The 24,765-nt window shown below is 41.6% G+C and overlaps 1 protein-coding gene across 5 annotated transcripts in view; it reads right to left on the bottom strand.

The window, feature by feature from the left end:
* Positions 1–24,765, bottom strand: part of MACROD2 (mono-ADP ribosylhydrolase 2) — a 1,974,865-nt gene that overhangs the window by 151,423 nt on the left and 1,798,677 nt on the right. For 4 of the 5 annotated variants that reach the window (XM_029221509.1, XM_029221512.1, XM_029221511.1 and 1 more), the window contains exons 10-11: positions 20,352–20,396; positions 13,113–13,196 (exon numbers count right to left, since the gene is read on the bottom strand). In XM_029221509.1, coding sequence (XP_029077342.1) covers positions 13,113–13,196; positions 20,352–20,396 — 129 coding nt within the window. The remainder of the gene's footprint in view (positions 1–13,112; positions 13,197–20,351; positions 20,397–24,765) is intronic. The other variant, XM_029221510.1, reaches the window with a different exon arrangement.

Genomic DNA, 24,765 nt, shown 5'->3' with positions numbered 1-24,765 from the left:
TTCCTAGATCTGAATTCTCAGAGGTTCTGGCCATGGGACATTCTGCAAAGTTTTTCCTTCTCTATGCCTCAGTCTCCTCACCTGTAAAATGGGGATATTACAGCACATGCTCGATCATATCGTAATAAAGATTAAATGAGATAATCAATGTGAAGTGCTTAGAACAATGTCCAGCACAGAATAAATGCACAGCAAGTGTTTGCTAAATGGCCCCTTAGATGTCTGGAAACGTTCATGTCGCTGCCTCAAGTGCCAAATCAACAGGCAGGACACATACTCTTGGGGTTGAGAGAATAAGTGGGGCTGAGCCAAGTTCTCAGGAAACAGGACACTTAACCCTGTGATTCTCAACCTTGACTGCATACTGGGTTCACCCAAGGTGCTTAAACAAACATAGCTGCCTAGGTTCTACCGCCAGAGGTAGGATTACGTGGTCTGGGGTGGGACACTGGAATAGTCATTTTAAAAAAATCTCCCCAGATGATTCTGACGTGTAACCACAGCTGATTAGGCAACCTGGTCAATACTGGCTTAGGCATTTGGTCAATAATTAACCCCAAACAGTTGTCTTTTTATAGCATCACGGTCACCAATCACCTTCTGCCTTTTAAAATACTAGGTACTAGCTAATTAGCCACTACCTACAACCACGCTGCGCTGTACTCCAGACGGTTTAACCAAAGTTGGGCAATTTATTCTCTTGGTCATAGTTGTAATGGAAGGTCTACGGGAAGACGATTCTGGCAATTGGAGGAAGTCACAGAGGAGGCTCGATCCTGCCAGCTGGGTCCTCACGTTTAACCATCACAATCGTCAGGTCATTCTACTTTAGATCGTGTTTCTCAAATTGTGATCCACAAACCTAGCAACCAGATCTGGTTACTAAACACTATTCTCTACTAAACGGAACGATAGCTCTTTGAAGAAATGACTGCTGTCAGGCCTGGGGCAGGGAAAGTATGAAATGAGCTTGAGCACCTGGTTATACCACAGCAAGGAAGAGCTCAAAGATGATGGGGACATGTCAAAAGGACACAGAAGCTACCCGGAAGGGGTCCTTGATAGTAATTGATTATAATCTGTTGAGTAGAATAGAAAACCATGATTTCATAATGATATAAGCAAATAAATGAATAATTTGTAAGATTGATGAAGAACTGGATATTGACCTAGTTTCAACCTACCCCCTACCCCCCATTCAAGATATGCATTAACTACAAATGGAGAAAAGAATAGCTGTTCAGTTGAGCTGGGGAGTCTTACAGACGTCACTTTCATCAAATAATCAAAGTGAACGTTACTGGTAATGGGCTGAGTTGAAATCATGGGCGCCTACCACTTAATCAGCCATGAGAACGTGGTATCGCTTCTGTGATAGCTCTGCAAAGACGCATAACTTGAATCCAGTCATGAAAAATCATCAGATAAACCCAAATTGGAAACGTTCTACAGTGTAACTGGCCGGCAAGCATCCAAAGCGTCAAGGTTAGTCAAGTCACAGGAAGGCTGTGGAAGAGTAGGGACTTGACAACAGAATGAAACAAAGGACATTACTGAGGAAATTGGTGACACTTCAGTGGGCTCTGAAAATTAAAGGCAGTAATGTATCCATATGCACTTACTGATTTTGATCTTTTTATTGTGCTCACGTAGGATCACTGGCCATGTCTGTAGAAAACACACAGTGAAATTGGGGAGCGGTTGGGGCACTAGAACTGCAACTTACCCTCAGATGGTTCAAGAGAATGGTTCTTTTTATTATACTTGTAAATCTGCTCTAAGTTTGAGAGTGTTCAAAATAAAAACCAAGTACATAAGAAAATGGTGTTCCTAAGCTTCATTGCATCAAGTTAAAATGAAGCTTTTTGATTTGGTGGAGGGCTGGGAATGGGGCAAGAATCCACATTCTTAGCATTCACCGTAAGGGGCAGCTTTAGACTGAGGGAACAAGCAGTTCCCCTGAGAGTAGCAGTAACTGTTCATCAAGCACTCAGCAAAACCGCCCCCTTTCACCCCCCATTCTAGAACCAGCCTCCCCATCCTTACACCTCTTTCCTCCTAGACACTGTATCTACTTTCTTTCTGCCAGCAGCAAAGACTGTCAGAGATCAGTGGGGAATTCTCAGGCTACAGAACAGAAATGATTCGAGTGATCGGTAGCGTTGTTGTCTAAGGAGAATAGAGTACCCTGGTTTTCTGTGTATCATTCCTCAAGCAGGATGACCCCTGGAAGTGAAGTCATTTCCTAAGGCTACCTCTAATGGCTCCAGAGTGACGGGAGTTAGGAGAAAACAGGTAAGCTCGAGCAAGGCATTAGAAGAGTGTGGTGCGTGTCCAGGTGATTCTAGTGTAGGTGGACAGTTTTAAGGCTCTCTCCGGTATAGTAGGAAAGCACAACTTTGTTACGCCAGAAAATTGAAATTTTGAATATAATGGCAAAATCCTCATGTAAAAATCCGACACTGTTCAAATAGCAATATTTCTCCTTAAAGACAAAACAAAACGTTTCTCTGCTGAAAAATTAGTATCTAATATTATAAACTGTCAAATGTCCTATAGGCATGGCGCCAGAATCAAAAAAAAAAATCACTCTTATGCTTTAGCTCTATAAACCTGGGGACTGAGTTTTCAACAAAACAAAGATAAACGCACCTGAATGCCACATTCTTTACCCTCAGCTTTGGAAATCAAAATAGACAAAAAGTGAAACACATTTGGGTCTGAGTTACTCACAGACACCTACAAGACTTCAAGATACTTAAAAAAAACATTAAATGACCCACTGTATATGCCCTGATAAACTGTCTTTTTTTTTTTTAGTGGCTAACTTAGGATTACCTTTCGTGTGGGTCCCCTAGACAATTTCAGAGGACTTTTGAAAGAAAGTTTCCCCGTCTGTGAAATGAAAGGGTTGCCTTAGTTGTTCTCAGAGACCCATTTGGCTATGAAAACACGTGATTCAGAGCTTTTCAATTAAGATGGAAATATTTACTGGGTATGAAGCAAAGAGCTCATAATCAATTTTCATAAATTTGACGCCTATGCAGAATTATAGAATTTGATATCTAGAGGGGACCTCAGGGATATTGGGCGAAGGATTTGATCATGTGTGTCAGAGATGAAAATGGAATCCAGGTATACTGACTCCCAGTTAAGGCTCCTTCCACTAGCTTACAACAGCAGTTTCCCTTTCTTTCCTTTTTCCCTCCCTCCCTTCCTACTTTCCTTTTCTCCTTTCTTTCCAGTTTTCCCTCCTTCCTGCCTTTCCTCCCTCCCTCCTGGGCTTGGCGATCATAAACGGCAGCAATCCTATGATCATCCATTAACTGGGAAGATGCTGACTGAAAAGAAACAAAATAATGATAATAAACACCTCTTGGGAGGAGTACATTTTAGAATCCACTGTACCTAAATCATCTGAAGTCATCTTTTCTGAGAGTCCTCTTCATCAACACTGTGTTTTCTCTCTTTCTGTTGTTATTTATGAGAATTTTCTTCATGCCTGCATATTTGCCTTTGGCTTAATTGGAAATTGAGCCAGGATGGGCTCACAAGGCTTTCCTAGGGTCGGGGGAGTAAGAACTACCTGGTCAGACACGACGGGGGACAGGGATGGGAAGGATTCTTTTTCCCAGGAAGACTGAATTCAGTATGAGCAGGGGGTGTGACTCCTATTCTGGATTCAGTAATTGTGGAGAAGGTAAAAAGACTCATCCCTGACCCCCCCCTCTTTTTCACAGATCCCACATCCCATGTCAGTGAACTCTGCTGGCTTTACCTTTCAAATAGGTCCAGAGTCACACCAAATCTCACTCCATCCCTTCACTGTTACTTGCAACAAGCCACCAGGATCTCTGGCTCCAATCCACTGTCTCTCTGTTTCCGCCCTTAGTCCCCTACTGTCCATTATCAACACGACAATCCGAAGAGTACCTTTAAGACGTAAGTGAGATCATGTCCCTTCGCTGCTTAAAAACTTCTATTCTCACTTCACTCAGAGGAAAAGCCAGCGTTCTTACAGTGGGCCACAGTGTCCCAGGCAGTGATTCTCAAAGTGGAGTCCTTGGCCCAGGGCACCAGCATCACCTGGGGAATCATTAGAAATGCAAATTCTTGGGTACCCCAGATCCCCTGAGTCAGAGACTGGGTTTAACATGTCCCGAGGTGACTCCGATGCACAGGCAAGCGTGGGATCCACTCCTCTATGGGACCAGCCCCCAGTGACCTCTCCAGTTACTCACACTGACTTTCTTGCTTTTCTCAGAATAAGTCAGACTTCTCTCCCCTTAGGGCTTTGGTACTTGATATTTCCTCTGCTGGAACCCTCTTTCCCCAGATATCCGCTAAGCTTACTCTTTTACATTCTTCAGGTTTCTTCTCAAATATCAACTTAACCATCAGTGGGGTCCAGCATATGTGAAACCGTAACCCATCTTTTTCCCGAAGTCTCCCCACCGCTACCGACTTAGACACACATGGAATCCCCTACTCCCTCTTCCCTGCCTGGCTTTTCTTCACGGGTCTCCCATGAAGTTGTTGTCAAGGTGTCAGCCAGATCTGCACTCATCTGGAGGCTTGCCTGGGCCTGGAGGATCTGATTCCAGCCAGGATGGCTCATTGCAATGACTTGTAGATTGATGCTTGCTGTTGGCAGGAAGCCTCAGTTCCTTGCCATGTACATCTCTCCACAGTGCCGCTGGAGTGTCCTCAGGACACGGCAGCTGCCTTACTCCAGAGCAAGTGATCCAAGAGACAGTCAGGAGGAAGCCACACTCTCTTATGACCTAGAATGTCATACACGATCATGGGATATTCTGACCTGGAACCATCAAGGTAAGCCACTTTCAAATTCCTGACCTGTAGATTATTTGCACATCATACAATTACTTACCCACCTTCCAAGGCCCAGAGACCCCAGGACGCCTCTCTTTAAGGGTAACAGCAGAGCCTGATTAAGTAAGTGGTGGGACAGTTAGGCAGTTCCAAGGACACCTTTTTCTTTTTTTCTTTTAAACTTTTTATTTTGAATTAATTATAGACTCAATAAATTGTAATAATATTAAAAAAACAAAAAAACAAAAAACTCCTGACCCATAGAAAGTCTGAGATGATAAATGCTCTTGTTGTTTTACGCTGTGAAGTTTTGCGATAAAATTGCAGGCAGCAATAAAGAGTACTGCTTATGTTACCATGTGACTTGCTATATATTCTAATTAATATTTTAAAATGCATCAGCCACCCCCCACTAGAATATAAGCCCCAAGAAAGAAGGTCGTGTGTGTGCGTGCATGCGTGTCTTCAGGGCCTAGAACAGTGCCGGTACTGTCGAATAGCAGGCGTTTAACAAAAGTGTACAGGATGCACGTTTAGGAAAGCTGGATCTGGCTGGTGGGAGCTACGCTGATGTGGCTGGAGGAAAGATGCTGTGGGCTATCTTTATGGCAACTCCAGGGAACACCACGCACGCTGTATGCCACGTGAATGGAGAGCCCAGAGAGCACAGCTCTATGTGAAATTCATTTTGACCTTGCGCATCCTCTGAATGGGCTTGGGGAGCCCTCCACAGGGTTCCACTGGCCACAGTTTGAGAAACACTCATCCAGGAGAGCAAGATCACAGGCAGTTGGGGCAAGACCCAGCCTCAGAAAAGAGATCCTGGTTCCCAGCATCTTACAGAAATAGCAGAGTCACCAGACTTCAAGAGCCCCTGAGGGCTGGACAATGAATGTTTCAGAGGCAGGTCTGAACTGACAGCCAATCACCAGAGTCCACCTCCTCCCTCCTGCCCCTGACCTAACTCAGTGCCTTTCATGAAGTTTTAGAGGTAGTAAAGCAGAGGTTGAGGAATGACTGACTAGGGAGCTTGTATAAATATTGGGGGTAGACTAGTTTCTTGGGAAGATTGACTTGAAGAATTGAGGTCAGGAAAGAGAAGACAGACTGAGGTCAAGTCCATCTGGGACAGGAATTAATATAGTTGGGGAGGCAGGGTGCTGAGTGAGCTGAAGGGAGAAAGAAGGAAAAAAACGCCTAGTGAGATAAGAGCTTCAATGCATTGAGAACATCATCTCCATTTGCAGAACTATTTTGTTCATATTAAGAGGAACGTCATATATTAATAAACAAGGTAGATGAGTTTTTGGTGGATGGGGGCTCTTCCTGCTTCAGATTCAATACACTTTGGCCCCTCTGTCCAGGGGTTGTGCCAGGTGGCTTCCTGAGATCACCTTGTTTAAATCTCCCCACACAGTCCCACAATGTAGGTTTTCACCCTCCATTTAATATGAGGAAACTGACTTTTAGGTTAGAAAAACTGCCCAAGTAGGAAGCAGAACATGGACCCTGAGGGCTCTGTCCGCCCTCGTGTTGAATTTTTTCTCTATGGGTAGGAGTGCGCATATGTTGTCACCCAAACCAGGGCACCTCCAAGAGTAAAAGGGAACATTGCTGACAACATGCCAAGGACAACGGGCACAAACAGGGTCATCCTGGGTCCCCCAGGACCTACGGTTGCTCTGCAGGTGTGTTCGGCCCTTCTCACTGGGGAAAATACCTCAGTACACACATTCTCTAAGCCCCATTCAGAATCCTAGGGCTGACTCTGAAATAGGACTCCACGGTCCTAACCAAAGCTCGGTTTAATGTGTGAATGCGGAGAGCACGACTAAAAATGAAATAGACTCTTGGGTCCTTCTCCTAATCTGTGGCAGGGGGATAGCTCAGAGTGGCCCCGAGTCAAGCAGAAGGTAAGAGAAGAATTAAAGCAAGAGAGTGACCCAGGCTTTTCTTGTATTCTGATTTTCACCGTGGAAATGTACATTTTGCTTCAATTCTTGGCATTTTAAGGTCTAGAGGATAAAACAAAGCTTTTTGTCGTGAGAAAGCTGCTTTTCCTCATTCCTGCTTTTTTATTTTTATTTTTTTTAAAGCTGGTCAATCACTAAGCTTGTTTGAGTGACGGCAAAGTCAAAATTATGACTGCCTGATTTCACCCCTCACTGCACTTGTCAAAAAAATTAAATTAAAGATCATGTTTATGAATATAATGCATGAAGTGCTGCATGGCATCCTGAAAGAGAGAATGTCTCTTCTGTCCAGCCGCTCACAAAACAGTTTGTCACATAATACTTTAATATGCAGAGAAAATAAGAGGGTAGAGAGAAAATTCTGCCTCTCAGGAAATACGAAGTGCATTCCACCCATGGTTCATGTATTCGGAAAAATTTATTTTAGTAAAAACAATAATAATACTTCTAATAGCAATATTAGATCCTCCCAACTTGTATAGTGCTTCCTAGTTTCCAAAATGTTTCCACATATAATTTCACCTGACAAAAGAGATCATTAATATTTTAAAGTACAGTATAGGACTGCTTGATTTAGCATTGCAAGGGCTCGGGTTCCTGAGGAATGAGTGTCACATGCAGGCTTGTTGAATATTCTATGTAGAGGCAGTTGTACAGCAAGAGTCAAAGCGCTAGTGCTTTCTGTAAAAATATGATGGAAAAAATAGCATTCATTACCAAAAACCACTGAAGGCTTTGGAGATGAATGTATGGAGAAAATTACTGTTCTAAACTTGCTACTGAATTTTAGAAGCATAAAGTCTCTTTAGTTTTTAATGAAAATGTTTTTTTATAAGTATAAAATAAATCTTGATATATATATATATATTTCAATTACACATAAATTTAGAAAGTTGAATATTAAACTCTCCAAAGTCTGCCCCTGTCCCTTCTCCACTCCTCCAAGATAATTCCTGAGGTCATTTTGATATGTATATCTTTCTAGACTATGTATTATATATGTAGATATGTATGTACACACACAGTTATGTAGATATGTATTTTATATGTATATTTGTATGCATATACTATCTACCATCTATGTATTCTTTCTCTATCTATCTATCTATCAATCGTCTTCTAATCTACTTATCGCCTTACCTATCCATCTGATTCTTGAATACATGGCTGAGCTGATGCTTTTATAATGAACTTCTAAGAAGCCAGAAATGACGAATGATATTGAATCAAGATTTCTAAGCAAGCACTGAAATTACTGTTTGCTTTGAGGCGTCTGCCAATCTCAGATGGTCTAGACCCTAGAACCGTGGTTCTCAGATTTGAGCATGCATCTGAATACCGGGTGGGCTTTTAAAAACACAGACTACTGGATCCTACATCAGAGTTTCTGATTCAGTAGGTCTGGGATGGGGCCCTAGAATTTGTAGTTCTAACAAGTTCCCAGGTGATGCTGGTGCTAGATACAGGAATAATCATTGAGAAACTCTAGCCAGAATTTGAATTGAATGAGACACACACGTGAGGTGCAGAGGGGCAGTGCTTTGGTTCTGAAAATAGTGGGGAATTTGCCTATCTCAGCTTAGCATTGGCTGGAGAAGGAAAAAAGGAAGATAAAAGTATCTGTTGAGATTTCCTAATCTTATACGTGCACTAATGTGGGCTTAAGGACAAAGAGCAAACAGAACAAGAAATAAAACTTTAAGCCAAATATGTAGTTTAAGGGATTCCTAAATTGGCAGTATCTTCAAGTATTTCAGAAAACAAAACATAAATAAATAAGCTTTTAATCCAACTTCAAAAAATTCCTACAAATAAAAATCCAATGAACATGGCAATAAAGAAGGCAAAACATACAAGGAAATAACTACAAGCATGAATCTGCAGAAAAAATAAACTGCAGAATTTTGATTTATACAGAGTGGAGACATTGAAATTTCAGATACAGATTTTTTTTAAAGATATTTTATGTGTTAAGTAAATAAAGAGTGACTAGGTATATCTGAAAAAGAACCAAATAAAACTTATAAAAATGAAAACTATAATAACTGAAATAAGAAACTCAGCAAAGAGTTAAACATCAGATTGAAGAAAGTTGAATAGAAATTAGCAAACTGAATGATAAACTTGGAAAAAGAAACCATCAAAGAGAGATAGTGGCACAGAAAAAAAAAAAATGCAATGTAGGTTAAGAGTCATGAAGGACAGAGAAAGAAAGAATAGAAGGTAGTGTAGAACTAACATTTGTTGAGGTAATAGGTGAAAAATTGTCAGAACTATTGAAAGATGCCCATGTTCATGTCCAAGAAGCACAGCAAATCCTAAGGAGGATAAAGAGAAACCCACACTGAGGTATACCACAGTGAAACTGAGGAACACCAAAGATAAAGAATAGATTATCAAGACAGCTGGAAAGAAAAGAGAGATAACCTAACGATATACAATAATTAGACTGAGACATTACTTCTTAACAACTATAGGATCGAAAGGACTGTGGGAAAATATTTTTTAAATGTTGCAAGAAAATAACCATCAGCCTTGAATTTTTACTCAGCAAAACCACCTTAAAAAAAAAAAAAGGAAAATAACATCTTTTCAGACAAAGCCTGAGAGACTTCACTAATGGAACTTCTAGAGGATCTACTTGTGAAGGATAGAGGAAAGAGATTGAGAAAAGCATGTTTTATGAAAGGTGCTAAGATTCTGTAATGATATTCTTTCAATTAAATATTTTGTAAGAAATAAAACTGGTTTAAATTATTGGGAGCTGCAATTGGTGGAATGGGTATTAATCAGGCTTTTTTCAAACAATTATGCCTATGATGTGGTGGCTTATGGATAGCATTACCATTTCTATCACATGCCAGACAAACAGTTAGTGGTCTGAAATTGCTAATCATTTCATTATTGGCATTGCATTGCAGTGGGTCAAATCAAAGTATACTGTGGTCCATGAAATTTCAATCAAAACAATGAAAATAGAACTCTATATCCAAAAGTCCTCAGTATAAAATATGCAAATAATTTTAGAAACTGTTTGATTTTTAAAATTTGATGTTCAGTACTTTAGTTACATATTTAAATATTTAAAGTTAAATACTTAAATATTTATAATATTTGCTTTCACTCAAAGCTGTAATGATGGCAACATTTCCTCCTTCAACAAAACGAGTTCTAATTTCCAGAAGAGAGAAAGGGAAAAAGATTAGAGAAGCTGTGTTGTTTCCAGAAAAAAAAGAAAAAAAATTATTATTAAAATATTAAAAAATTATTAAAACATTAATAAACTGCATAGACTTGGGCAAGTTAAAGAACTGTTTGCAGCTTATTTTAAAAACAGCTCTGTAGAATGAGAAAATTTGACCATATGCTCTCAAGATTCTTCTTCTGGATCAAAATACAGCTATTATGGTTATATATGCTGCAAAATCCAAGTGAATTTGTGTTCCAACTCCACTCTCCATGACACTGTCTGAGAATGTATATTACAGGGTGAGCTGAGGTGATCAGTAGTGCCTTAAGTGTTGGAAGCAGGGCAGGGAACCCAAAGGTAGGAGAGAAGTGAGATGAGGTCAAGTGATGAGGATTTAGGCTGAGTGATCTCTAAATAAAAATACCAGAAGTTTCTCTTACTAAAACATATTAGAGAGATGACCAAGTTGGAAAAGGACTGATAACTCTAAAGTAGGAAGACTGCAGAGAAGGGTCATGACCCACATTCCCCTTCTACCCAGTGGTACACTGATCCATTTGCATATCCAGTAGGAAAGAATGATTGGAACTCTTTGAATCATAAGAGGAAGCGAGACATATGCAACAATACAACACCTGAATACAGGACATAGTTTATTTTGTCAAAATACTGATAACGAGTCCCCTATCATGCCGTCATCTACCACTGGCATGTCAGATTCTGCTCCCTTTCTCACTCCTTTCCCAGCAGCTTTTACTTTCTTATCTTGGAAGGCATCTTAGGAACAAAGACGCAATCCCCATGTTTCTGTAGAGTGACTAACATTTACATTTCACCATGATGCCGCAGACCAAATGTCCCTGGTAACAAACCCACAGTGAGGGTACTTTTGTGACTCAGAGCAGATTCTGGGATGACATATTTGGGTGAGGTGAAGACATAGTATTTAGTCATATTAGGGTTATGAGATGGCTTTCCTAAAACAAAGCAAATTATTTAGGAAATAATGAAGCTTTTACACATTTGAAGGAATAACTCAGAAGAATTCCCTTGTTAATTAAGTGACAGAACTGCTGCACTGTATGTGCGCCACCTCCCATGTGACACTTGGAAATGACAGCAGCCTCAGGCTCTGGAAAACAACCTTTGATGTGGGTCACACATGCGACGGGAACCACTCAGTGAGGTGGAGCCTCTCCAGGGAAAGGGCAATTGTTGTTTTGCACCTAATCCATTTCCGAATCATGGTCTTAAGAGACTGTCCAGGAAATGACCTAATTCTAGTAGGAGGTCTCCCAATCAGATCCTAGCAAACCCCCTCCGGCCAATGAGAGAGCTGCTGCCCTTCTCCATGGTTCTAAGTGTTCTCCGAATGATTCTAAACTTTCCAGCACATTTCAGTGACTTAGGACAATGTGTACCCTATCATGGTCCTGATTATGATAGTAATTATAATGGAATAGCCATCACTAATGGAAAGCAGACCCATGCCAGGCACTTTACATAGACTATTTCTACTGTTTATCCATTGCACCTCACCCAGAGGGCAGAGGACATTTACTGCCACACCTGTCTCCACACCCCCGCACCTAGGGCGAGCCTGGGAGAAGAAACAGCCCCATGGTGTGTCTCTCTCAGATCCACCTGCCTGCAGAGAGGACACGTCCTAGCTTATTCTCACCAGGGCAGCCTCTATCCAGGCAGTTGAGGATACCAAGGACAGTGGCAGTTGCTTTTAAGGGGGCAGAGTCTTTCATATTCAGGAGTGAAACCCAGCATTAGGGAGTCCATCTGGGGGCAGCATAACCAGAGCTCTGGTCTAACCTCATTAATAACGAAGCTAATATTTTTGACTTCAACTTTTTAACAGCTTTGCCTCCTCAACTAGTTCTGAGCCCGGATGAGGGAGAAGAGAGTGTCATGACTTATTTAGAATCCGTCACGCACACAGAGGCTGTGCAGTCATGGAGGTGAGGTGCTCAAGGTCTCCTTTCAAGAGACAACCTGATGCTGGGAGTCAAGTTGGCTGACAGCAAGCAGCGGCCACACTTTGGGGATTCAAGGCAGTATTATGTTCCTGTCACTTTCTCCCCAAGCCACTTGCAGCCAGAGAGCCCTCAGTGGGGAGGGGACCCTGCAGCCCAGACATTCCTGCCCAGTGCAAAAGCCCTTTTATCTAGTCCTTGCCTGGGCTTCCCCAGACTCAGACTAATTTGCAGACGGAGGCTCTTCCAGCGCATCTACCTTCCTTCCTTCTCTCCTTCACCTACTGCTCCCTCGCCTGCTCCTCCCCTTTCACCCAGTACTTTCTTGCCCTTCTACTTCATCTTGGCATCTTCTTTCCCAAAGACCCAAGCAGACACCATCAGTATTATTGTACTCGCCATCTCACAGTGGATGAAGTATGGCTCCAGGCAAGAAAGTAGAGGCATAAATATGTTCCACTGTTAGAAGTGCATGCATACCATTAGGTTAGAGGCTTACTTTACAAAATACCCAAAGATACCATTTTAAATGAAAAATCTGCATATCTTACAAGTGTACTCGTGTTGTAAGTAAGAGAGAGGGCGTGTCGTTTCTTCATAAAACTGAGCCCAGCTGGGCATGCCCATTCAATGCATAAATGCAAACATACATTGGCTTCTAGAAAGGAGAGAAGAACACTAAAGACAGGAAGCGTTTCCATCTCCCACTCCTGAGGCTTGGTTCTGGACTCAGAATGTGTTCATGAGGAAAACAAATGATCCAATAAGACAACAGCTACCATGCAACTCGTCACACACAGATCTGGACCTTCACCCTTACCTGATTTCAGAGCACCTAACTGGTAAGCACTACCCACAACTTCACACTTTGTAGGAATGAAAGATATGTCACACTGAGAAAATGATTTTTTTACATTTGGTTTTTACCTTAACAAACTTAACCTGAATCTGCTATTTCATCCTCATATTCAGGGGAGAGTAAACATATTAAGAAAGGAGAAAGAAGTGCCCGGTGATGCTTGAACCCTTAGAAATATCTGAATATGAGAGCATACACAAAATTTAAAAGTTAAACAGAAGTTTCTTTTCATGGAACATTTTTTTTTTTAAGAAAGGAAGGGCTGGACTTACCCTCGCTCGAGTCCTTGGAACCTTTTGGCTTCTTTGCTTTGCTCTTCTTGTGGGGTGGAGAGTGGTCTTTTGGCTCTAACCCCTCTGGAAGCACAAAGATTTACTACGTTTTTATTTAAATATTTACCGGTAGGGGTTCAAAATTATGCTGATGTTTAATAATATATATATTTTTTACTAAACCCACACATATAGTGAAGCTTAACTGCAGGTTTATCTGTCATTATGGCCGAGCTAAATTTTGGCAAAGACCTGTGCTTCTCCAGTGAACGTGGACTTATACTTAGAGCTTAAGCATGAACACTTTTTTTATTGCCATTATTAATGATTCACACAAATGTGAAATCTTAAGTGCTTTTTTTTAAATTAAAACATTTTCCACATGGCAACCCCAAATTATTATTACGTTTTTCTCCAGGAGAGTTTGATTTAAAACTTCATGGCTTAATTGACAGCTGCCATTGTGTAATTTCATTTTAGCCCTCAAAGTAGGGCTAGATGAGCGGTAAAGTCATCTCATTTTGGGGGGTTACAGTGGGGCTTGAAATTATCCTCATTCTATCGAACAGATTTCTTTAGTAATCCAGATTCTAAAAAACTTCTATATGTCCCCGATTAAATTATTATGCTTCCCACTCTTCTCAATGGTCCCCCAACCAAGTCTATCCAAGAAGGCTAGTAATATAAATTCTGAAGACACTTTTTAGGAAAACTATCATTGAATTCATCCCATTTGGGTATCAGATACTTTGTTAGGCATTAATTTATATCTCCAGTCCTGGTCTTTCCACTTCTCAAAGCTTATGCCTTCGATGGCCCATGTGGCATCTTATTTTGCATTTGGACTGGATGTCTTCTGTTTGCCCTTTCAGATCCACTTTCCACCCTTCACCCCCGCCCCCCCCCTCCTCAGCCCCCTGTGCTCTGGGAGACTGCTCTCTATGGACCGCACCAATGAACTCCCCAGCTCACTGGCTTCCTGTTAGATCCAGCCAATGGGGAGCCCAGGGCATTTATTTCCTAGGCTACCAGTAGTCTTCAAGGGCTGATTGTCTCCTTCAATCTAAGGTTACAGCTCTTGTCAGTTGACCTTCTCCTCACAGCCCTCTCTGTCTTCTGGGCCCTGTAACAACCACCTCCCCGTTGTCCTTTCAGGGCTGGGATTTACCTGAACCCCACTCTTCTCTAACGATTCCCCTTTACTCAGCTCCCATCAGGCATTTCACACTTATGTAAATAATCCCATTAGGCATTTCAAACAACACAGCCAGAACGATACTCCTGATGTCTGCAAGCCTGTTCTCTCTATAGTATTCCACATCTCAAGGGATGGTAGGACTTATCTACCCAGGAATTCAAACCAAAAACCGAGATATTATCCTTCATATTTCTCTTCAATTACTTTTCCTATAAAGCAATCCCATCATAATAAGTCCTATTAGCTCTGCACCAAAATAGATCCCATATTCCTCTACCGTGCTCATTCTTTGCAATCAGCGTCCTAGTCTAAACCAGCAGCATCTCTTCCTGGGTTACTACAACAACCTGAATTCTAACTTCTAGCTTTCTAATCTCCCTACAATCTATCCTCCATGTAGCAGCCAGAGTTATCTTTTAAACATAAACCAGATCACATCGCTTGCTTGCTTGTTTAAAAACCATTGCTCTTAGAATAAGATCCAAATCCAATTCCATGGTCCAGGACAACGTGTCACTTGGGCTCCACCTCCCACACTAGCCTCATCTCCCACTTGCTCTTTGGCTTCAGATTTATTAACTCCCTTCAATCATTTCTTCAATCAGTTCTAGGCTGGTTCCTGCCTCAGGAACTTTACACCTGCTGCTCTGCCTTTCCCCTGACAGGTATGTTCATATATCTACATCCTTCCCATCTTTTAATCTCAGATTAAATTCAGCTCCCAAGAAAGGCCTTCCCTGACTACTTAATCTGACGGGTACTTGCAAGGAAAATCTCTCGCAAACACATCATCTGGTGTATCTGAAATTATCTTGTCCCCTTGTTTATTTCTTTAAGGTATGTCTCCCTTCTCAAACACCCCCTACTCTGAGAATATAAGTTCCATGAGAAAGGGCATTTGTCTTCCGTAATCTCTCTTGTGTCACTGGTGTCTGGCAGTGCCTTGAGAATTTCATTTCAAATTCTGTTTTATATCCCCTTCACCCAGGCCTTTCTTTAAGGTCAAGATATAATGGGGCTTGTGCGTAATTCTCACCCTTTTAGCAGCTGTTACCTACTCCAGGATTCTATAACTACACTACAGAGTTATGGCGACTCATTTTTCTTTTCCCATTTATTATAAAAAGAACAGAACAAAACAAATGCATTTGATAGACGTGCTATTAAAAACTTTGGCATTACGGACTACAAAGGTTTTTGGGCACCAGCGTTAGGCTTTCTGTGGTTGAAAGGCAGTCACATCCCAGGTCATTACCACGACCAGGGTGAAAAATGTTGCCAGCGACTACATTAGCAACTCCCTCAGCTTTCTGTCACCAGGTGCGAGACGGATACTGACCCTTCGGAATGGGTTCAGCAAAAACAGAAATGAGATGCTTGGAACAGCTCACTGAGCACAGATGCTGGGTTCAAAGGGATTCATAAAATGAGCAGAGTAACACTTGCAATATCTCTGGGAGAAGACGCTAACCCTCCCATGCCCTGAAATGCATCATCTACAACTGGGACCAAGAGGAGAGTTTCCATTGCTGGGAGTTCAACTCCAAACCAGCGTTTCCTGAAAGTGAGTTTTTGAGATCTGAATTCTTGATTTCCCACCTGAATGGGAATTCCTGGGGAATGGGTGAGGTTTAAAAAGACATCTATTTGCCCTCATTTTGAGCTATTTACATACCCCCAAAGTACAAGTGCTTCCTTTCTGAAGAAGTCGTAGGGCACTCCTGGGGTGGTCAGTGGGCACGGATACATGTTAATTATGAGCAGTCGTCTATGACATAGTATAGTATCATTTCATAACACCCATGGAGACACTTAAATGAAAGTCACTGCTACATGTGGCCTCTGTGCCCATGTTTCTACTCTCCCTCTTGGCCTGGGGGAAGCTAGAGGAACATTCCTCAGTAGCACCCCATGCTTCCCCTTGACACTGTATCATACTGTCTCTGTTGCCTCTATTTCTGGCAGAGGCTGGAACGCTGGGGTGTTGCTATGCGCATGTCTTTGCTCCCTGAGGAACTCAACTGTGCTCCGGGCTCTTAGGTGGCTGACCTGCCATAGGTGGCTGCTGATTTTCTGCCCCTGGGGCTCAGGTTGGGGTCCATTTCAAGAGTGCGTGGTCTTGGAAATGAAAGGACATAGAGAAACATTTACTATGCTCAGCTCAAGTAATTAAAGGACTTAAAAAGGATCCTAGGCATTTAAGTCAGTTGGCTTCTACCACCTCCCATGGGGGCAGAGCCTCTCCTTAGGATGACCTTATCTGATACCATTTGATATGCTTTTGCTTCTCCTTACTACTAGAGTCTAGAGACAGGAGCACAAGGGCTAAGAATGTGAGCTTTCGGGTTAGACCTAGATACTGGGATTCTGTCTCTACTATATAACCAAGGAACTAATCCCCCCTAAGCCTTGGATAATAACAGTCCCCGTCTCTTAGAGCTGGTGCGTATCTTACGTGAGTTGATGTATGTTGAGTGATCGGCACAAGGTACACACTCAAAACCTGGCTCGGCAGAAGTGTGCTGGGGCTGATCGGAGCCAGCCTGCCCCAGCTGGTTGGATCTCTCTCTCCTCCACTCCTACATTCATTGGACTCATGCTTGGCAGCTCGAACAATACCACGGTAGGCATATTTATACCCAAGAAATCTGAAAACTCTTCAAATTGGGGCTCCCTCCCCCCACCCAGAGAGTACATTTCCCAGCACCTCACTGGTTTTTGATATCCAAATTATTATCCACTATCATTCACTAGCATATGCTGGCTGGTTGATTCACCCAAGCAGCCCTTCACTAGCGTCAACAGTATTCTTACAAATTCTTCCAGCGTTTCTACTTGTACGAGAAGAAGAGATGATGCAGGGCAGAGGGAAGGCCAGCAGTTAATGGTCTTCGGAGGCTCAATCATACCCTTCTCAGAGACCAGCACACCTGAGCGTGAGACTGAACGGAAGCCAGCCTGCTCGCCAATATTCAGCAAGGCCAGCTGGGCCTCCATGGACCCATTTTGCACACAGTCCCCCATGATTTCAGCACTCAGATATTGGGAATGGAGAGCAGCTTCCCAAGCCCATTCTGCCTGAGTGACTTAGCATCCTTGGGCCATTCTGTGTGACATGAACAGCTGAATCCAGCTGCTGGAGACAAAACCCCCAGGACACTTGGTGGGACTAAAATCAGAAATAATGACCCACTTAAGGCCCCCAAACCTCAAATGCTGACTCCAACCTTGTGGGCTCTGCATTAGCATTAATAATGATTTCCTTGAACTCACTCAGCGGTTCGGATAGCTAGCTGCATCTCATTAAGAAGTCAACTCCCTTTGCCTAGAAATGTGTACTTGTGTCACTTCAGGCAAATGATCCTTAGCAAGATAAGCTCCTTAAACTGTCTGGCTGAACGGGCAGTGCTCCCCATGACTGAAGGATATTCCAGTGATACCTCACATGAGCAGGATACATTCATACACATGAGATGCAAGCATTAATATTAAATTCATGGAATCTAAGATAGGGTGACCGCTCAAAGTCTTTGTTCAACCTATGGTTCTTTTAAATAAGAAGATATCCTACCTAAGTACAGGAATGGATATTTTAATTGAAACTTGGCCTTGGGCTTTATGTGTTACAAAAGGCAAGCAGAGCCCTTGTCTTATGTTGAATTTTCTCAGAAAAAGACACTGAGAGAAAGGTTTGAGTGCAAGTACTTAATTTGAGAGATTACCCCAGGAAGCACCAGAGGGGAGTAGGGAAGTAAGACTGGAAAGGGAGGACAATCAGTTAGTGTGTTCATGAGAAAGTTCTGCTGTGGACAATCAGGGCTCAATACTGCTGGGAGCCTCTGGGCGGTGGTATAGAATCCCGCTGTCCAATACTACATTTTGCCAATGATATTTGAAATGTGAAGACTCTGATTTGGAATGTGAGTGTGAAATACACACAAATTTCAAAAACTTAGTATGGAAAAATAAAGAATGTAAAATATCTGACTAATATAATTTTTATATTGATTATATGTTGAAATGATAATATTTTTGATATATTATGTTACATGAAATATTAAGTTAATTTCACTTGTTTTCTTTTTACCCTTTTCAATGTGACTACTAGAAAATATGAAATTATATATCAGGCTCACAGTTGAGGCTGCCGTTGTATTTCTACTGGGCAGCACCGGTCTAGCACATGCCTCAGATGTGTCCTGCAAGAGGTTGGTTGGATCAACCAACTGTCGGCCAACCTTGGCTGAGGTCTGCTCCAGAGAAATTAACTCCCCGGTACTTTGAGTTTTCTTTCATGAACAGAGACAAGCACTCAGCTGAAAGTCACAAGAACTTTCCTTAGAAAGCTGTTGGTATTATACAACAACAGTGAGAGCCGAGGGGATACAGGTAGGGAACCCAGAGCTGCTGTATAGTCCCTATTCTACCTCTTGCATTCCTGCTCCTGACTTTGAGATCCTCCGTCTGCTTCTCATGCCCTCTGAGTCCATGGTCCTGGGGAGACCACAGGAACAAGAGTGGATAGAAGCTACAGTCACTGTTCCAGTGAACTGTTATGAAGGAAAGGAACTGATGCTACTCCTTCATGAAGACAGTGGGAGGTCAGGTGAGGGAGAGATGTAACTTCACAAGGAAAAGGACGACCTTAACCAAACCTTGCCCAACGAGACTGTCTGCCTCACAGTTTAAAGAGCTCCCTGTTCGTGGAGTTGGTCAGACCCAGGTTGTCAGTGATTTGTAAGGAGTTCTGGCAGCAACAGGATGTCACACAAAATTAGGGCCTCTAAGATATCTATTTCAGTTTTGAAAACTGGCTCCATTTCATGTCTAGAGCAGTGTGATTGCCGAAATGAGAAACATGGGGCTCTCATTCCAGAGAATTATGCCTTCTAATATCTGTCCGATATGCTGAGTGAGAAAAGCAATCATCCACTGAGCGTTTACTATGGTCCAAGGAACATTTCAGGTATGATATCTCATTTAGTCCCCCAAACAAGAATGTACGGTAAGAGTTATTGCCCCCAGAAGTGTAAACTGAGGCTTATACAGAAAACTCTAATTCATTCAGTGGAAGAGCTAGGATTGAATCCAGGCCTATCGCTTCATGCATTCACTATCAAGTTCATATTGATCTCAGGCCAGAGCCAATGCTGTTAACCACTAGATTTCTCTCACCAAACACTGGTTGTTTTTGAGGAGTAGGCATGTATCTCACTTTCTGATAATGAGAGCAATACATCATATGTAGAGAATGCATTTTCCAAAGACGGCCCCAGCCATTTTTCAGGTCCTACCTGCTGTGTAGAACCTCACTGCTCCCCATCAGGAAACTGAGTCTATTCTCTCCTCCTCTGAGCCTGGGTGGGCTTGTGAATAACCACTCCAAAGAAAAGAGTTTGGTGGAAGTAATTATATGGGATTCTTGAGGATGAGTCTTAAAAGTGATATGCGTCTGGCTTGCTCACTCTCTCTAGAAAAAACAAAAGGAAGCTGGCCACTGGGAGGAAGCCCAGGTCACAGGAGGAGGCCATGCACAGGTGCTTCAGAAAACTGCCCCAATTTAGGTCTCAGCTAACAGCCCTGTCAATCACCAGCCAGACATATAAGTGAACAAATCTTTAGATGATTCTAACCCCTAGCTGCTAAGTCTTCCTGTTGAGGCCTCAGATTTTGTGGAGTAGTATTATCAAATCACCCCTGCTGTGTTTGGCCTGAATTCCTGACCCACCGAATATTTCAGCATATAAGTGGGTGTTTTAGACACTAAGTTTTGGGGGTGATTTGTTACACACCTCTATTAACTACAACATCATGTTCCATTTTTACCTTAGCTATTAGGAAGCTCAAATTCAAGTTGAATGTTTAAATACCATAACTGCATTAGCTGTTATTTTATAATAACATTTCCTTATTTTATAACCTTGAGTGTACATTTTTATTTTATTAACCTTATTTTGTCTTTCTTTGGAAAATATGAGGTATGCATAAACAACAAAATGATCCTTGTCTATCCTGTAAGAATAAAATTATAAATTTAATACCTGAATCTTCTTTCATGTCAATGTCTTCTTCTTCATTATTATCATCTATTAAAAAAAAAACAAAGAAAAACTCATATGAAAGCTAGAAACACCAGAATTCTCCAATTTGACTAATAAAAAATGGAAGAAAACAGTAGAAAAGAGAGTGCTAAATTATGCCTTTCTACTGTCTTATATTATCATGCTAAATGAAGAAGAAAGTGTACACATTAGAGCACAATTTAACACCTAGGGTTTACATTTCCTTTAAAAGTTATGACATATTTATAATAAACTATATATGAAATAATTTGTTTTACTTATCAAAGTTATATATGGTCACTTTGGTCATTTTAATTCCTAAAAATATTAAAATCACAGATTTAAAATGCCATATTTTCTGCATTTATTAAAGGTATGTATGCTCACCTCAAGTTTCTGAGAAAATGCAGGCATCACTATTTGGTTGTAGGCTGACAGAATGTCCAACCCCTGCATTGCACCAGAAAAAGTGCTTGTTTGCTACACATGCAAATCCACACCTTTAACCATGTGCTTTCACGTGCTCCCACCAGTTGCTCCATCCCCATTTAACTCCCCTCATCTCATCTCCTATTGTAGGTCCCTTTAACTGGACACAGATGTGTGCTTCCTCTGCCTGCTGAATGACGTATTTGCTTTTTGAACTAATATGTGTTATCATCTCTTCTCCTTAAGTGTTCCTCACATCTAGGAGGTGCCAAATCCTGTCCTATTTCCATGTTTCTTCTTCTCTGCTCACATTATTACAATCCAAATTCCAGCTCTCAATGCCATTCACCTTCCCTGTTTTGTGGTTTCCCAACTGCCCTTTTCTTCTTCCCACTTCTGACACCAATTCCTTTTACACAGAGCTGCCAAATCAATCTTGAGATACAATTCTGATCTTGTTCACAACCATTCAGTGACTCTTCTCTGTCTAATGAGAAAAGTCTAGACTCTTTGGGGTAACACTCAAGGTCAACAAGATCTGGTTCCGAACACCTTTCTCAGTTTCACCACCCCTGTTCCACTCATGCTGCCACCTACACACATGACAACACTTGACCTTTTCCCCAATTTTTTAAGGTTTCCTTTAGCTTCCCCTACTTGCCTCAGTCCTGGGAGCAATGCTTTTCTCCACCTCTACTCACACTCATCCTTCCAGGCCAAGCTGAGGCAGCATAACATCTGCTCCACCCAAGTGTGAATGAATAGTGTCCCCTTTGGTACCTTATTTTTATTGCCTTCTGAGTATGGACTTTAAGGACCTTTAGGCTTAGATCTGCATACTGGCCCCTATATCCACTCATTTACTAGGTATCTGATCTTGGAGAAATTACCTAATATTCCTGAGTTTCAGGTTCATCAGCTGTAAAGTGGGATAATAACAGTGCCTCCCACAGAGAGGTGTTATAAGGATTAAATTAGATAATACCACATAAAGCACTAGGACAGCTACTGAAACGTCATTAAGTGCTAAATAATAGTTATTATTACCATCAAATCCCACAGTCTTGTTACTTGTTAACCTACCTGTCTTCCATAGACCCATTTCTAGGTCATAAATTATTCAAAGATAAAGCTTATGTCTTATGTTCCTTTGTATTCCCTGGCACCTAATGCAATTGATTACACAGTAGAATCAATAAAGAAATTTCTGCTGAATTAAATTTCTGACTTTTTTTGTTTTGCTTTGATTTCTACTTTTCTCTGATTTTTTATTAGTCAAATTGGAGAATTCTTATGTTTATATTTCTAAGTATCTCTTACATATTAGGACAGCATGTATCTAGAAGACAGTCTGTAAACAATAAGGACTCAGTAAAGATTTGCAACTTCCTAGCCAAATTTATTCAATATGGCACTCTTCTAAGTATTAATTATTAATGACGATTAGCAATATACTAGTAGGAATGGAAAATGCCTTTAATTTGAGGTTACAAGGGTAATTCTTGATGGTCACAGTTAAATTTTAAAGAAGTAAATTTTCTTCCATTCAGACTGTTAGAAACATTAGTGATTTTCTGCATATTTCTTTCTTTCATTCTTTCTATGAATATAATTTTAAGAGGAAGAATAGCTATTTCTTAGAAATGTGATTTCTAACCAAATGATTATCTAAATGCTACAAAGTAAACTCTTCACAGATTCTTTTCTGAACTTAATATATTTAAACAGAATTTTATTTTCCAGAACCGACTAAAATATCTAGAACCATCTCCATGACAACAGACTCTCTGGAATCTCAGAGTGGGATGGAAAAGAGTCTGTACAGTTTCTAGGGGAAAATAAAGGAAACGTCAAAGATCTCTCTGATTGTCCCCCAGGTGTCCATTTGTCCTTCTAACAAACACTCATTGGTAGCTTAGTAGGTGCAAGGCTTGGTGCTTGGGGAAACAGAAAATACAAAGATGAATCAGACACTTAAGTAGAAACTTATCTAGTAACTTATCAATAGTAAGGAAACTAAGACACACAGAGAAATTTGAACATATGGTAGGGAATAGTCAGTGCCATTAACAAAAGGTACCAGAGGAGGGACAGATGCTTCCAGTCAAGGCTACTGGGAAGGGTTCTCAGAAATGTGACATCAGAGTTGATATTTGAACTTTATAGACTGTACTGATAGCATCATCCCCAGAATGTTCCCAAGGTGTTGAAGGATCAGACTTGGTGTTATTATTCATTCATTCATTCACTCATTCACTCACTCACTCATTTATTCATACAGAAGTTAAGAATAAATCCAGGACCTATATTCAGACTGCTTGGGTTCACTTCCAGGCCAAACTATGTACAGCTGGGCAAACTTGGGCAAATTATGTAAACCTGCTCCTCAGCTTCCTCATCTGGAAAATAGGGTTAATAAAATTACCATTCTTCTAGAGTCGGAAATACATGTAAAATGCTTGCACAGAAGGAACAATCAGTAAATACTGGCTGTTACTGTTATCATGTCATTATGATGACTACTTTTACTGCCTAACCATTTATTGGCCAACACCATGTGCCAGAACTATGCAAGGCCCTGGAGATACAAGGTGACACTCCCTTCCCTCAAAGAGCTCACAAAGAAGTGGGTGGCATAGAAAAGTAAGACAACAATCAGAAGAAGAAGTAACAGGTTCCCTGATGCAGGTGAGAAGTTCTATTGGGAAACAGACAAGAGGCAGCTAAGTCAGAGAGGTCTATGGATGGTTTCCAGAAGAAGTGAGGTTTAAGCTGAGTGCAAAGGGTGAGCTGGAGTTAGCTAGGGGGAAGTGAAAGCCTGCACTAGGTGCCCAGTAGGTGTGGGTGCCCTGCCTACACCCCTTGTTCCTTCACGCTTCAGTGCTTTGCCAGCCTGACCTCCAGCCCCCAGCCCCTGGGTATCTTTGCCTGAGGGCTTTCTCTGAATTGCTGTGTCATGGCATTACCATCCCCCACCCCCACCGCCCAGGGCAGCCTTTCACAAAATCACTGACGGGATTTGCATATAAGGCCTCCAGCTCCCTTACTTCTCACATGGCATGTTCTACACTGTCTCCTAGAATCTCCCCAATCCCAAGCATAGGATAGAGTCCCAGTGGTCTAGTGGTGATGGGCTTAAAACTTAACATTATTGCCTTCCTTCCCTCCCCTGCCTTGCTTCTCCTCTCCCCTGCTGGTGTTTCCTGATATTTTCTCTCAAATAAATGATTTCCACTTGAATTTGTGTTTCAAGTCTGCTTCTGGGGTGGGGTATGGGTATTCAAACCTAAGACAAGGGCAATCGCACTCAAGCAGAGGGAAAAGCAGCTAAGAACACGTGGATATGAATAGCCAAGATGCTTTTACAGAAATAAAACTAGCTTTGAATGGCTGAAGGGAAGAGTTATAGGAGGAACTACGGTTAAAGTGATCTGTTCTAGCAAAGGATCTTCCAGGCTCCATGCTGAATAAGACAGTTAATTTTAATTTTATGTATCAACACGACTGGACCGTGGAGTGCCCAGACATTTGCCAAACACTATTCTGGGAGTGTCTGGGAGGATGTTTCTGGATGAAATTAACATTTGAATCCGTACACTGAGTAAAGCAGATTGTTCTCCCTAATATGGATGTACCTCATCCAATCTGTTAAGGCTGACCCTCCCACAAGTAAGAGGGGACTCCTTCTGCCAGACTACCTTTGTGCTGGGACATTGAATGTTTTGTGCCTTTGAACTCAAAGTGGAACATGGGCTCTTTCTGGGTCTCAAGACTGTCGGCATTTGGACTGAAACTACACCCTTGGCCCTCCTGGTTCTTAGGCCTTCAAACTCCTACTGTAACTAGACCATCAGCTCTCCTGGGTTTCCACCTGTCAACTGCAGATCTGGGGACTTGTCAGCCTCCATAACTGTGGGAGCCAATTCCTTATATCTCTTAACATATACATATCGTTGGTTCTGTT

This window comes from Monodon monoceros, unplaced genomic scaffold, assembly GCF_005190385.1.
Source record: "Monodon monoceros isolate NGI ecotype Baffin Bay Population unplaced genomic scaffold, NGI_Narwhal_1 Super_Scaffold_13, whole genome shotgun sequence".
NCBI lineage: Eukaryota > Metazoa > Chordata > Mammalia > Artiodactyla > Monodontidae > Monodon > Monodon monoceros.
Note: the sequence above shows the minus strand (reverse complement) of the source record. Positions and strands in the feature narration are given on the sequence as shown.